This window comes from Schistocerca nitens, chromosome 5, assembly GCF_023898315.1.
Source record: "Schistocerca nitens isolate TAMUIC-IGC-003100 chromosome 5, iqSchNite1.1, whole genome shotgun sequence".
Taxonomy (NCBI): domain Eukaryota; kingdom Metazoa; phylum Arthropoda; class Insecta; order Orthoptera; family Acrididae; genus Schistocerca; species Schistocerca nitens.
Genome location: NC_064618.1, coordinates 686,558,006 through 686,574,433, shown reverse-complemented (window position 1 = coordinate 686,574,433; position 16,428 = coordinate 686,558,006). Strand labels below are relative to the sequence as shown.

The window sequence follows — 16,428 nt, the reverse complement described above, 5'->3', positions numbered from 1 at the left end:
GATAATGGATATAAATAGTAGTATCAGTGGTGTTGATGAACAAGTGACACTGCCACAACTGAATGAGATCCCAGGGCAGGATTGAATTCATATCGGAGCTAAACAGAATTTGTGACAGCCCTTCTTTTATTCACAATATGCCACAGATCCCTCTAAAAATATACTGTGCCCTGTAGTTGGAAGAAAGCTCATTCACACACTCTACAAGAAAGGTAGCAGAAAGGATTCAAAAAAACTACCATCCAATATCACTGACATTCATCTGTTAGCCACCCAGCATGGATACTGAAAATTTGTCATGTGAAAGCCAACTATAAGTCTGTCTCACATGACATCCTGAATGCCCAAGATGAAGACAGTCAGATGGATGTAGTATTTCTTCACTTCTCAAATACATTTCACCCAGTACCACTCAAATGTATGTTAGTGAATATGTGATCATTTGGTGCAAAATATTATCTTTATGAGTCATTAACAGACATAAAAGTAACTTCAGTCATGCCCCAGGGATGTGAGTTGATACCCTTGCTGTTCAGGTTGTCTATTAACAATTTTTAAAAAAATAGTACTAAAAATATCAGATTTTTTTGCAGAAGGTACAATAATGAAGCACTAGAATGGCAAGGGAGTCTGCCCAATATTCAGTCAAAGCTTGATAAGATTTCGAGAGGGTAAACGATTGGCAACTTGCTTTAGAGATTCAGAAATGTACAACTGTGCACCTCACAAAATGCAATAATGTATGACTGCAATATCACTAAGTCACAATTTGAATCAGTAAATTCTTACAAACATCTGGATGTAACATTCTATGGCGATATGAAATTGAATTATCACACAGGCTCAGCCATAAATAAAGCAGGTAACAGACTGATTTATTTGTAGGATACACGGAAAATGCAATCTGTCCATAAAGGAGATTCATAATGGACAGTGTTAGACACAGTAAGCTGATGAAAATCACGTTGAACCAAAAAGAAAACGAATAAGAGCCAGAATATTAAATTAAACTCACTGTAGGCCACTAGGTGAACAATATTAATTAATATTACAAATAAATCCTGTAACTTGGAAAGCATGTAGGCTGTTGCAGTAGTATCCTGCGTAACAAATTCCTCATTCTGGGTACCACAACTGTTAACACTCTCTGATTCCGATAGCCCTCAAGGGCAAAAAACCACAACGATTTGTAGTATCTAGTAATATTGGCAGAGGGCCATTAATATTATGGAAGTAGCTGCAGTGACACAAATGAAATAGGAAATTTTCATTTCAGCTTGGGGGATTCTGTCGCCCATAAGTCTTACCACAATTAGATTACTCTTTATTTTGAGCGTTATCCGATCAATGGTGTTTATTGCAAATTTAGTCGCAGGGTCTACTCATGGAAGAAGAATGGTCAGAGAATTGTGTAGTTGTATATCACACAATTTGTCACTCTGAAAGTGGTAGAAACTATTATCCCCTACAGTACCACTGGAAAGAATTAATGTCAAACAGAGGAACTATAAAGAATTAAGGTCAAACACAGGTTGGTTGAAATTTCCAATACTGGAGGTCAGTTTTTTATTTCGTTGAGTTGGTGAAGGCAATAAATGGGAATACAAAATCTTTATACTGGTAGTGCCAGACAGATCTGCTATGGTCTACGTTCTGTATCTACAGTTATACTCTGCAAACAACCATGGCGAGTGTGGCAAAGGGTACATCCCACTGTGCTGACTATTAGAGTTTCTTCCCATTCCATTCACATAGGTACAGAACATGGAAAGAATGATTGTCTGAATACCTCTGTGTATGCTGTAGTTAATCTAATCTTAACCTCGCTATCCCTATGTGAGTGATACATAGGGGGTTGCAGCATATCCCTAGTCATTGTAAGTCAATTCTTGAAACCTTGTTCCGAGACTTTCTCAGGATAGTTTATGTCTATCTTCAAGGGTCTTCCAGTTCTCTTCCTCCAGTATCTCTGTGACACTTTCCCACATATCAAACAAACCTATGACCATGTGTGCTGCCCTGCTCTGTATACGTTCAATATCCCCATTAGCCCTATTTTATGTGGATGCCACACACATGAGCAATATTCTGGAACCAGTCACACGAGTGATTTGTAAGCATCTGACTTGTCGACTCATTGCACTTCCCCAGCATTCTACCATTAAATTGAAGTCTAGCACCTGATTTATCCACGAATGAACCAATTTGAACATTCCACTTCATACCCCAACATTGTGTTACACCCAGGTATTTATATGAGTTGACTATTCCCAACAGTGAATCATTGATATTATACTTGTAGGATAATATGTTTTTCTCGTTTGGTAAAGTGCACAATTTTACGTTTCTGAAGATTCAGAGCAAGTTTCCAATCTTTCCACAGCTTCGAAATCTTACCAAGATCTAACTGAATAATTGTGCAGCTTCTTTCAGACAGTAGTTCATCATATTGTGTTGAAATGTGACAGTATGGTTGTGAGTCGGCGGAACCAGCAAATTCGTGTCATTATATTAGCTTCAGAAACTGTTAAGATTCAAATTTTTACACAAACTGGATTTCGACGCGTCATTAACGCCCACCACTTCGATGGTGTCATGGTTGAAAGCAGGCAAGTGGCAAACAGCCCATTGATACTTAGTAAATTTGTTATAAAGGTAATTCCCTCGGTAATCTTTCTTGTGTGTTTATTATTCTACTTCATAATTACTCGTTTCTTAAAGGACAGCAAAGAATTAAGTTTTCGTGTAACAAATATTTACCGTCATTTCCGGAGACGTCTGGTTCTTGCAGATGCAATGTCCTTCCGTCTGAAATGAAAGAACATTCCACAATTTATACCGCATGTTTTTCTGAAAACTGCAACAATATGCGTGTCAAAATATGTGTTGTTAAGCAACAAATGAAAAATCTTTGCTATAAAAGGCTGACATACAGTGCTCTCCAAACGATTTTTTTAATAACTAATGATGTGCCCACGAAAAGCAGCTGCTCTGCAAATTGCAGAGTTGTACCAAGTGTACTAAAGCCACACACACACACAAACGGCGAATAAGAACTCGGCACTCACATTTTAACATATATGGAGGAATTATGTGACACTATCGACTGACAACAATAACAGTTTGCACAACTGGGCAAGCATTTGACAGTTGTTTGAAAATACTGCCAATGTGCGTCCAGTTCAAAATAGACCCAAGTTTCAAAATCTGAATCGGCTACCGTATGTCTGCAAAAAAGTACAGCGTCAAAAAAAAATCGAATACGGGAATTATTCATACCGGCTACGAAAGAAATAAATGCACACTTATGTATACATTCTTACCAGATCCGCGTTGCTGATAACCGCAACACTACCGTTTAATTCATCAGCAACCAATTTCAACATTTCCTTTTTTACACACGGTGTAAGAATAAGTTTGGGGTGCAATTTCTGGCACAAAAAACAAGCTTTGGTACTATTCATGTAAGCGAATTGCCTGACTCGTTTTGCGCAAGAATCTTACAGACACAAAAGAACCCGTGGTTGAAGTCGGTCTCAGACGCAGGCAATCAGGTAAAAGCAGTGACAAAGACGTCACTCCAGACGCCGGGCCTAAGCTAATAATAACACTTCCGCTACAACGGCGTTTTCCGTTTTCTTTTTGGATAATATACAATAGTTGTTTCAAATTTTGACAGTTACGGCAAGCGTTGTCAGATCTTAGGTTATCTGAAATTAGATCCTTGGAATAAACTACTACACTCCTTTACTTCATAGTTATTATGCGGTCAGAGCCGATCTTACAGAAACTGATCAACGAAGTCAGAAATGGATTGCATCCGCGAAGCAAAACATATTTTTCGATCCGCATCACAATGCGATATATTTAGTCTTACAGAAATAATGTGATGGGCTACAAATACATGCCGACTTAAGTTTTCTATTTGACAGGCTATGGAGAATACATAAAAAAACCATGCCCTTTCTTAATGTTGGTGCAACAATGCCTTGGTGCAGTACCCTTTTTTCTCAACGCAATTTACTGCATGAACATACCTTTAACACTGTTTGTTTTCTGAAACTACGGTAATTAATTAATATCGTATATTTATTGCTCCAGTTTTATCATCTTTTATTTATTTTTTCCTTTCGTCACAATAATCATATGGGCATTTCATTTCATAAAGCTGTTGCCACTATTGATCAGCCAGTGGTTATCGTCAAAGGCACATCCTGTTCTTGCAAGCTGTTTCGAAGGCATTTGGTTTTAGGCTCAAGATGACCACTGGCATCCTGAAACCGGTAACGGCTGTAGAAATCCTAGTGTGATTTGCCGAAAAGAAAAAGAACGTAAGTCAATCAGTTTTATCTCCAAGACAGTACTTCATTTTTCATTCAAGGACTACAAGCTCTTTTCCAAACAGAATCACACTGCCATACATTAAGTCTTATTGACACTCTCAACAACACATCAAATATGAAAATGAAAGAAAAACTTAAATAATATGAGATTTACTCAACAAAGCTTAACTCTACAGCTGAATATAACCTGTGACAAACTGAAAATCCAGGTTTTGTTTAGAGTTCAGGATTTGCTTTGTTACAAAATTTCATATCGGAAATTATGAAAGAAATTGGCAAGGTTCACAGAATTTTGAGATGGAACCGCCGAAACGACGTAACAATGACCGACATGCGACTCGCCGACATGAACAGTTGTTCGATTATTCGAATATCTTAAAAGCATATTAAATTATGCAATAGATAGTTAATATTTTGAAAATATATAAACTATAGTCTGGTTAAAATTACTTGGCACTTCATAAGGTGGTGCTGGTTCCCTCTGATCAGAGTGCTCAGTGCCACGCCCGCCCGAACCGTTCGCTGCTCCCAAACTACCACAACAACTGGTCAGTTCACTTCCAATTCTTTGCCCGGCATTCGTTCTTGATGTGTTTGGATCACGAATTAGGGATATGGCAGTTTTATTTCGTATTTCATCATACATGGAAACCATACCACAACCAACATAAACACATAAGAATCTCAATAGGAAGGGGAAAGCTAAATTGGCTGGGGTGATAGCAAAATCTTTAAAGGGGGGCCCTGAGACTCAGGGAAAGTGCCTCTTTTTTAGGCTAACATAAGTATCCAATGACTCAAAATTGAATGAAATTAAGCTTATTGAAAAGCTCAGACAGGCAGGTACTAGAAACGTTAAAATATCACAAGATTGTCATAAACGTACAGTGAAAAATAATTTTAGGATGTCACAAGATTCTCATAAAAGAAAAGTGAAAAATAGTATTAGTATATTGCATCACAATATCAGGGGATTAAAAAACAAAGTCGATGACCTTTTTGTTTGTTTAGAAGTTTAGAAACTGTGGATGAAATAGATGTACTATGCTTGTCTGAACATCATATTGGCACAGGTATAGAAAAGATAAACATAGCTGGATATAAGCATTCAGCATATACAAGTAAGGATGCGATGGAGAGAGAAGAAGTTCCCATATATGTTAAAATTTATCTTAGTGTGAAAAATTTAGGAACTACAAAATTTTATGTAGAGCAACATACAGAAGCTTGTGCATGTGACCTTCAACTAAACGATGATGGTACTTTTATAATTATAGCTATGTACAGGGTCCAACTGGGAAATTTTCGGTTGTTTTTAGAAACTTGGCTTCTTTGTTGTGCTATCTGTGAGACAGAAGAAAGCAAACTACTCTTTGTAGAGATTTCAACATAGATTTTCTGAAGGAGTCTGACAGAAAGCTTCACCTTGAAATATTACTCAGTTCTTTCAATTTGACATCAGTTATTGATTTTCCTACTCAAGCAGTACACTGACTATGCTTGTGCATAGTACACTGACAGATAATGTTTTTGTACACCAAGAGAAACTAAATCAAATAAAAACTTCTCCTGTTACGAATGGTCTGTCTGGTCATGATGCACAGCTACTTACGGTATATAACATAGCTCCATACAGAAATGCGAAACAATCCTCCAACTGCAAATTTTAGGGAAAGCTTGCAACAGTTAGAATGGGGTGATGTGTACAGGGAACCTTATGCTTATTTAAACTTTAAACTATTTTGCGATACCTTTGTGGCTAAGAAAACAGTGAAACATAATTGTAAGAAATCATCTAAAAGTAAGAAACCGTCTAAAATGCCATGGCTTACTAAACAGATAAAAATTCTTGTAAACAGGAAAGGGAAATGTATCTTATAGCTACAAGAAGTAATGACCCAGAAACAGTCAAACATTATAAACACTACTGCACTGTATTGAGAAAAGTTATTAAAAAGTCCAGAAATATGTGCATTATGTCTGAGATTAGCACCTCTGATGATAAAATTAAAACAATTTGGAATATTGTGAAAGGGGAAACAGAGCAACTGAGAGCATAGGAAGACTGTACTTCTATCAAACTCACTGAAAAGTTTGTTAACAAAAAGTCAGAAGTAGAAAATATTTTAATAATCATTTTTAAGTGTTGTAGAGTAAATAGGATCCAATTATTCAGTAGAAAATGCCTGGCTGTATATGGAAGAAGCAGTACTTACACAATTTGATAAAATTGAAACCTCCTACTGAAATTAGGAAAATAATTATTTCACTCAAAAGTAAAAGCTTTTATGGAATTGATGGCATTTCCATCAGATTACTAAAGGCTTGTTGCCAACAGATAAGTAGGATTCTCAGTCACATATGTAGTAGCTCGCTGAAACAGAGCATTTTCCATATAGACTGAAATATGTTATTTTTAAACAATTGCATAAAGAAGGGCATAGGTCTGACACTAACAACTACTGCCCAATCTCACTTCTGACAGCTGTATCCAAAATTCTTGAAAAAATTATGTATTCAAGAGCAGCTTCACATATTTGTAAAAATGAAGTACTAACCATGGTTAATAGAAGTCAAGAAAGACATTGAGGAACTGAACATAACTGAAAGTGACATTAGAAACCGAGCACTTCTCAGAAGGATACTAAAAGAAAAGAGGTTTCACGACAGATCACCCTGTAAAAAGACCGGTGCCCTTCGGACAAAGGAGAGAAAGGAGAAACATGGCCAGAGAATGCGGGATTACTGGGCAAACATCAAGTCCTTCTCCATGCTGAAAAGCTGAATATCGTGGTCCTTAGCTGGCCCATTCGAAAGAAGAAGAACTAACAAAATGTCAATTTGGTTTTCAAAAAGGCTTTTCAATAGAAAGTTATATATATGCCTTCACTGATCAAATATTAAATGCTCTGAATAACTGAACGTCACGCACTGGGATATTTTGTGATTTCTCAAAGGTTTTCGACAGTGCAAATAATGAAATTCTTCTACATAAGCTTAGGTATTGTGCACAAAAGGTTTAATTCATATTTAACTGGGAGAATTCAGAAGGTTGAAATTAACAGTACCGATAGTCTGTAAAAATCAGCAGAGTGCTCTGACTGGGGGTATCAAGAATTGTGTTTCACAGGGTTCAGTCTTGGGTTCCTTATTGTTCTTAACATATGATTTTAATGACGTGCCTCTCTATATTCATGAAGGTGTAAAGCTAGTCCTTTTTTCCAATGATACAAGTATAGTAATCGCACTCAACAAACAAGATTTAGCCACGGAAATTTTAAATAATGCCTTCCACAAAATTATTAACGGATTCTCTGTGAATGGAGTCTCACTAAATTTTGAGAAAACACAGTATATACAATTCTGTATAACAAATTGCATGGCACCATAGTTAGATACAGACTTTGAACTGATGTCTTGCTAAGGCAGGATATTCATAATTTCTTGGGAAGTGTATTGATGAGAAACTGAATTGGAAGAAACACGTTGATGATGTGCTGAAGTGGTTAGGTTCAGACACTTATGCTATTAGTGTTATTACAAATTTTGGCGATAAACGTATAAGCAAATTAGCCTCCTATGCCTGTTTTTATTCACTGCCTTGATATGGCATCATATTTTGGGGTAATTCGTCATTAAGAAACTAATAGCTGGAACCCATCCAAGATCACCTTGCAGACGTTTATTTAAGGAACTTGGGGTATTCACAGTTCTTTCACAATGCATATATTCACTTATGCAATTTGTTATTAATAACCCATCCCAGTTAAAAAATAACAGTGACGTGATTACATTAGAAGAAAGGATAATATTCACTATTCTGGGGTAAATTTGACTTTGGCACAGAATTATGCTGCCACAAAAATCTTTGGTCATTTGCCAAATAGCATTAAAAGTCTGACAGACGGCCAACCAATATTTAAAAACAAAAGAATTTTTGAATGACTACTCCTTCTACTCAATAGATGATTTATTTAGATATGAAGTAATAACTGTTAAAAAAATGTGTGATGAAAACTTAAGTTAAACTGACACGTTCCACATCATTACAAAATGACCTTTTCATGATCTCTGGAACAAGTATTAATTTAATGTAACACAATGTAATGAAATATGCACGTTTCAAGCCCAGCGCTAAATAAACACTGCTGGATACTTCCACACAAGACACGATTCAGTGTCAGATATGCAGTTATCATAATCACAGAGATCAGCTTACATTAGATTAGCTTCACACAACACTGAGCAAAACCGAGTTTTTGAAGGCTGAAATTCATCACTGCGATTCGGTGATCAAAGTCTGAAGTATAATTATGTCACTTAGTGTTGTACTTTCATGCAATGGTTAGTGTGTTAACTTGCCGTGTTGAAGGTCTTGGTTTGAATCTCATCAAGAACCATGAAATTTTATTATTTCTAAATCCAAAGAATTTGCTAACCATTTTTATGCAATTCAATGGTTTAAACATAATTTTTTATTTCTAATTCTTTGCCACATCATTTTCATCATCGTAGCGACTCTTTTATTTGTTTTATGTTTCCACGTATCATTCTATACAGAAAAATATATATATATATATATATATATATATATATATATATATATATATAACAGAGGGAAACATTCCACGTGGAAAAAATATATCTAAAAAGAAAGATGATGAGACTTACCAAACAAAAGCGCTGGCAGGTCGATAGACACACAAACAAACACAAATATACACACAAAATTCAAGCTTTCGCAACAAACTGTTGCCTCATCAGGAAAGAGGGAAGGAGAGGGAAAGACGAAAGGATGTGGGTTTTAAGGGAGAGGGTAAGGAGTCATTCCAATCCCGGGAGCGGAAAGACTTACCTTAGGGGGAAAAAAGGACAGGTATACACTCGCGCACACACACACACATATGCGTTAATACACTAACCATTGCATTAAAGCCCAACACTCAGCGGCATCATTGTACTTTAGACTTCAATCACCAAGTCGCAATGATGAATTGCAGTCTTCAAAACTCTTGTTTCATCCAAAGTTGTGCAAATAAAGATAACAATAGAATTTATCACAAGTTTGATGGGGAAGGTGGTCATATAATTGTGTACCTCTATGAACAAGACTTTTCTGATAGGTTGATGTCCTAGCACAGGGGACACGGGTGCTATTGTCGTTTCTTGTTCCACAACTGTTCACAGAGTTGTTTAGCTGATATGCACTGGAGGTTCCTACATATTCTCTTGTGAAGACTATTGTTTCAAATATCTACAGGCATGGAATGTTAAATATTTTTAACGCTAGGAAAAGAGGGCAACACAAATCTTGTTTCTTTACACTGCATATGATTCTGGAATATCGTTTTTGAATTTTGAATATGGATTGATTATAAGGTACAGTCCCCATTCCCCCAGAATATTATTCCACATCTGATTGCTGACTGGAAATATATGTGGTATGCTTCTATTATTGTTTCTCAGTTACAGCTCATGTTAAGTATCCATGGCATATAATGGATTGATGTAGACGTAGATGTAGAGCCAGATGTAGATAGCAGTTTAGCTGTAAGAACTTTAGGTCGCTCTGCAGATATATTCCTAGGAATTTCATATCATCAATCAATTTTAAATTTTGTTACTTATTTTCAGTGAATGGTCATTTTGTTGCTTAAGGTGGGATATATGAAAGTTCATGGCTACTGCTTTTTCAGTGTTCACAATACGTTTATTTCTTTCAAGGCAGGGAGTTAGCGATAGCAATGTGTCTCTAGATGTTTGAAGGTCTTTTTGGTTTAACACTGTAATCAAAATACTGGTGTCATCAACAAATAAAATTTCCTTTTGGCATAGACAGTTTAAATTCATGTCATCTACAGTACTGGCCCTTAAAATTGCTACACCACGAAGATGACATGCTACAGACACGAAATTTAACCGACAGGAAGAAGATGCTGTGATATGCAAATGATTAGCTTTTCAGAGCATTCACACAAGGTTGGTGCCGGTGGCGACACCTACAATGCACAGACATGAGGAAAGTTTCCAACCAATTTCTCATACACACACAGCAGTTGACCGGCATTGCCTGGTGAAACGTTGTTGTGATGCCTTGCATAAGGAGGATAAATGCGTACCATCAAGTTTCAGACTTTGATAAAGGTCGGATTGTAGCCTATCGCAATTGCAGTTTATCATATCGCGACATTGCTGCTCGTGTTGGTCGAGATCCAACGACTGTTAGCAGAATATCGAATCAGTGGGTTCAGGAGGGTAATACGGAACACCATGCTGGATCCCAACGGCATCGTATCACTAGCAGTCGGGATGACAGGCATCTTATACGCATGGGTGTAACGGATTGTGCAGCCATGTCTTGATCCCTGAGTTAACAGATGGGGATGTTTGCAAGACAACAACCATCTGCACGAACAGGTCGATGAAGTTTGCAGCAGCATGGACTATCAGCTCGGAGACCACGGCTGTGGTTACCCTTGGCGCTGCATCACAGACAGGAGCGCATGCGATGGTGTACTCAATGACGAACCTGGGTGCACGAATGGCAAAATTTCATTTTTTCGGATGAATCCACGTTCTGTTTACAGCATCATGATGGTTGCATCCGTGTTTGGTGACATCGCGGTGAACATGTATTTGTCATCGCCATACTGGCGTATCATCCGGTGTGATGGTATGGGGTGCCACTGGTTACATGTCTCAGTCACCTCTTGTTCGCATTGACGGCACTTTGAACAGTGGACATTACATTTCAGATGTGTTTACGACCCGTGGCTCTACCGTTCATTCGATCCCTGCGAAACCCTACATTTCAGCAGGATAACGCACGACCGCATGATGCAGGTACTGTACGGGCCTTTCTGGATACAGAAAATGTTCGACGGCTGCCCTGGCCAGCACATTCTCCAGATCTCTCACCAATTGAAAATGTCTGGTCAATGGTGGACGAGCAACTGGCTCATCACAATACGCCAGTCACTACTCTTGATGAACTGTGGTATCGTGTTGAAGATGCATGGGCAGCTGTACCTGTACACGCCATCCAAGCTGTTTGACTCAATGCCCAGGTGTATCAAGGCCGTTATTATGGCCAGAGGTGGTTTCTCAGGATCTATGCACCCAAATTGCATGGAAATGTAATCACATGTCAGTTCTAGTATAATATATTTGTCCAATGAATACCCGTTTATCATGTGCATTTCTTCTTGGTGTAGCAATTTTAGTGGCCAGTAGTGTATGTACAAAAAACAGAGGATTGCACATAATGTCGACCTTTGTGGCATGCCATATTTCCCTGTAGCTTTTTCTGATGTGTATGCTGTTGTTCTTATAATTTTTCAAGTGATTTCATCCTGTTTAAGAACAATTTCTTGTCGTCAATTAGTAAGATATGATCTAACCTTTCATCTGAAATACCTCTAATTCCCTCTCTTTCCAGTTTATGTAATAGAATAATGTGATCTGTAATATCAAATGCTTTAAATAGGTCCAAGAAAATTCCAGAAGCCATTTCCTTTTCATCTATAGCTTTTAAGACAGCACGCAGAAATCCATAAATGCTGTGGTTGTTGATCTTGACTGCCTGAAACCATGCTGATGATTTGACAGCAAAGAGTTTTTGTTAATAAACTCTAGCAATATATTGTAAAAGAGCTCATCAAAGATTTTTAAGAAGTTACTAAGCTGAGCTAGAGGCCTGTAATATTTAACATTGTCTGTGGCTCCATTTTTGTGGAAGGGGATTACCTTCGCAACCTTAAGATCTGGAAATGTACGGGTGGAAAGGAGTGATTAATGATATGCTTCAGTGGTTCTACAATATAATCTCCTGTTTGGTTTATAACATAGTCTGGATCATCATGAAAGCCACATGAAGGTTTCTTTAATGATCTAACTGCCAGTATGACCTCATTGTGTGTGACCTCTTTGAGAAACATAAACCCATTGGGGGGTTTGTTGTTTTCAATGTGGTGCACATTAAGATTCTGGTTGAAATCATTTGCCATTTTGCTAAATTATTCATTCCTACTGCAGTGGCATCAGATATTTATACATTTTCCAGACGTACGCTAATAGCATTTGCACTGGCTTGGTGCCGTTCCATGTGGCCCGTGTCTTGTTTTTTGATTTGTAGGTGTATTCACTTTTTGTTGTAGATCTATTGCACCCTTTGATATATGAAGGAGTAAAAAAGAGAGAGAGAGAGAGAGAGAGAGAGAGAATTATTTTTTAAAAGCTATATACTTTCAAATTATTTGCAAAACAACCTTATCCTCTTCAAAATACTCTCCATTAAAACTAATACATTTGTCCCACCGGTGCTTCCATTGTTCAAAACAATTTTTGTACTCATCTTTAGAAACTGCTGGCAGCTCCTCCCGTGTGTTGATTTTATTTGATTTTTTATTGGTACAGTTTTATCACACAGCACAAATTGTAGAATTGATATTGGACACGTCAAAGATAAGTTACAATTATACATAGTGTTAGCAAAATAGTACGCAAATTAAAAATAGGTACCAATTACAATTAATTTTGTTACAGATTCATAAGTTCTCTGGCAGAATAGAAACTGTGCTTTATTAGAAATGCCTTTAGTTTAGCTTTAAATACTGGATGAGTAGCATTTTTTATTTCCTCTGGTGTCTTATTGTGTAATATTACACCAATGTTAAGTATGCTCCTCTGATAGTTTTTCTGTGATATTTTTGATGTATATTTGATTTCCCCTCTGGTACTATAGTTGTGTACATTTTTGTTCTGTAGCAGTTTGCCTGTTTTCAGGAGGTAGTCCCTAATGAACAAGATCTTAGTAAAATGGGATTTACAGGACTCCATCTCTTTAAGGCCACAAAATAGAGCTCTTTTTTGCATGCTAAAAACCTTTACACTATGAGTTGAGTATCCCCAGAAAATGATCTCATATCGGACTAGTGAGTGGAACTGTGCATAGTATGCCTGCAGTACTGTTGTTTTGCTTGTTGTAGCCTTTAAAATTTTTAGGCCGTAGCACACAGATGATAGTTTTCTAGACAAGTTATTTATAAGTGTATCCTACTTTAAGTCTTGCTGATCACATAGACCCAAAAATTTTGTGACACATTTTCTATGGGATCATTTTTTAATTGTGATTGAATAGACATTTGATTAGTTGGAGGAATTAAATGAAAATCGACACACACAGTTTTTTCAGTATTTATAATGAGTTCTTCTTGACTTCTTCAATGTTGTCAAATCAGTGTCCTTTCCCGCTCCTTTTCATGCATGGAAATAAGAAAAAGTCACACAGAGCCAGGTCAGGAGAGTAAGGTGCATGAGGCAGTGGAACCATGCCATTTTTAGCCTAAAACTATCTAACAGAGATGGCTACGTGTGCAGGTGCATTGTCTTGGTAGAAGAAAAAGTTTCTTGTGTGCCCAAATCTTCCGTTAAAATTCACTGAACCGAGCTCCAAGATAACCCACTAATCTCTGACAGTTGATCAATTTTCTGTCGACAGACTTTGAGCACAAGCCCTCGAATGTTTTCAACTTTTTCTTCAATTCCAGCAGCTGATGGACTCCAGAATGAGGTTTGTCATCAATCGACATGTTGCCATTTTTAAATCGAGCAAACCGCTCGTACACTTGGGTTTATCCCAAAGCATCATCTTGCTAAACTGTTTTCAACATTAAAACAGTTTTAGCAGCATATTTACTTAGTAGAACACAAAATTTCACAGCTGCATATTGTTCACTTCAACTTTGCATCATAAAAAATGAAACAAGAACAAAACAGCACTAACAAAACCAATCACTGCAGATGAACAGTACAAGCCAAGTCGACAACACAGGCAGCATGGAACTGACAATGAGTTGCGCTATACACACCTAGTGGCAGAAGGCGTACATGCGTACTACACAAGCTCCGCCCACAGCAATCTTATTCCATTTTTTTTCCAGCTCCCCCCCACCCCCACCCCCCACCCAAAAAAAAACAAAAAACTCTAATGATACAGTATTTTGTTTTTTGTATGAATGCAGTAATCTTTTCTTTGCATTGGAAATTTTTATACCTGTAGCGATCCAACTTTTGTTTCTAGTAGGTTTTAATTTACTTTGCTTAAGTGGGAAGGCAATGTCAAAATAATATTGATATGTTCCATGAAAATTATTAAACATTCTATTTCCATTTGAATAGTGGAACGCTTCATCTCATGTTTTCCAGTTTAACAGGTGGAGAAGTTTGCTGTATTACCATCACTGAGATCCCTGCACACAATGAATTTGATGGGTAATTTCTTTTCGTCTTGAGTTTGTTCGTAGAGGATAGCTTTAAAAGCCAAGAACAAAGCAATCATGATTTTGGTTCTGCCACAGGTTGTGGATCACCGCTTCCTCTGATACATTACACATCATGAGGTTGTGGTTAGGTTAGGACATGAGTTTAAATTCATGTTTACAAAACAATGCCGCAGTTCAATCACTGGTCACTTAAAATCAGGTGCTGACAGTGCATCTTGCATTTCCAACATAACTTGCAGCAGTTACTTTCAATTTGCTCAGCGATACATATTAACAGCATTTGTGAATTGGCTTGCCGTGTTTGTGTGTTACCTGTAACCGAGAAATAGCCAGTGGCCGATGTGGCAACATCACAGTGGTAAGTGATAGATGTAATGAGGAAAACTGTGCATATGGTATGTAAAAATGTTTGCCTGACACTAACCACGATTTTTCCCCAATCTGTAAGAAATTTTCATAGTTTGAGAATAAATTCTTCCACATTTATTGAACAAGCATTTTTCATGTTTACTTTTAATTAAAAAATGTGTTAGGCATACAAAAACAATTGTTTACAAACTTGCAGCCACAGGCGAACCATTATAACCAAACTGTAGAACAGTTAATGCTGTTTGCTATTTGATCTCTCAGTCTATAAGTATACATACTGTAGCAATAACAATAACATTAAAATTCAAAGCTAATCGAACCGATTAGGATTGATAGATGGAAAAAAACAAACCTTCCTGCATAAAATAGCGAGAAATGGATTGCCTTGAGAATAGGTTTGAGACTGAGTAGAGTCTGATGTGTAACATGACAGACAAGAGTCTGAACATATTTTGTGTTTGTGAGAAATGATATAAATAGTTATTGTGTACCAAAAAGTGTGTTAGATCATCATTAGTTCCTATCCGCTAATATCAAATAATCACAGTGGTGACTATGAGGCAGTAGATACTTCACAACTCTGGATTAACAGTGTGATGTACAACACTGGTCATTTACCCACAATGGCAAACTTGCATCAGTAGCAACATGTGGTGTTTTTCAGTCAGAACAAAGACTCAGATGGTGAACTGCACACTGTCATCATTCTGTCTGCACAGAACAAAGCAAATTGGAGGAGGCAGGAGGCTGGGACTACAAACTACACAGACAACAGAGATAATGGCGGACCAAGCCGCAAACAAAGCAACCAACAGCGACTCTAGTATAGTGTGGGCATGAACATATCCTATGATGTCACAGGCCATCAAACCTTCCACAAAGTGTCATATGTGGGACACTTCCATGATCAATCGGTTTTGTTGAAGAAAACAACTGAACTGGATTCTACCACCCCATACCATAGCCTAATGTTTCTGTTTGCCTTATACCATTGGAACCATGTGATGTGCTTCAGTTTCACTATTGTACTGGTAATAGCTGCACAGCCACGCAAGATATGCACCAAGTGTACTGTGGCATCACAAGTGTGCCCGAAACTTTCTCCATCCAAATCTGGCAGAATGACGCCCTTCCAACAAGTGAACAGTGACAAGCCCCTGAGATCAGGAACCTTTCCAAAATTACCAGCATTCCAGGTCAGCCAACCACAGACTAGTCAGACTAATTCTATAAAGTTAAGGAGCAACAGACAATACACAAAAGTTTGTAACAGTGTTGAACAATATTGCTGAACATTCTCATCTTATTAGTGACATTATTGCCTCTCCCCCTACATTAAACAAGTATGATATCACAAAAAAGGCTTTATTGTTACGTTTGTTGAAGGCAACTGAACGACAAATATGCCTGGTCTTGTATGAAGAAGAAATTGG

At 37.4% G+C, this 16,428-nt stretch overlaps 1 protein-coding gene across 1 annotated transcript in view; it reads right to left on the bottom strand.

Annotated features, from left to right (window-relative positions):
• LOC126260657 (centromere-associated protein E-like) overlaps nucleotides 1-16,428 on the bottom strand; it is a 577,712-nt gene that overhangs the window by 381,967 nt on the left and 179,317 nt on the right. The window contains exon 8 of the mRNA XM_049957993.1: nucleotides 2,761-2,808. Within this exon, the coding sequence (XP_049813950.1) occupies nucleotides 2,761-2,808 (48 nt within the window). The remainder of the gene's footprint in view (nucleotides 1-2,760; nucleotides 2,809-16,428) is intronic.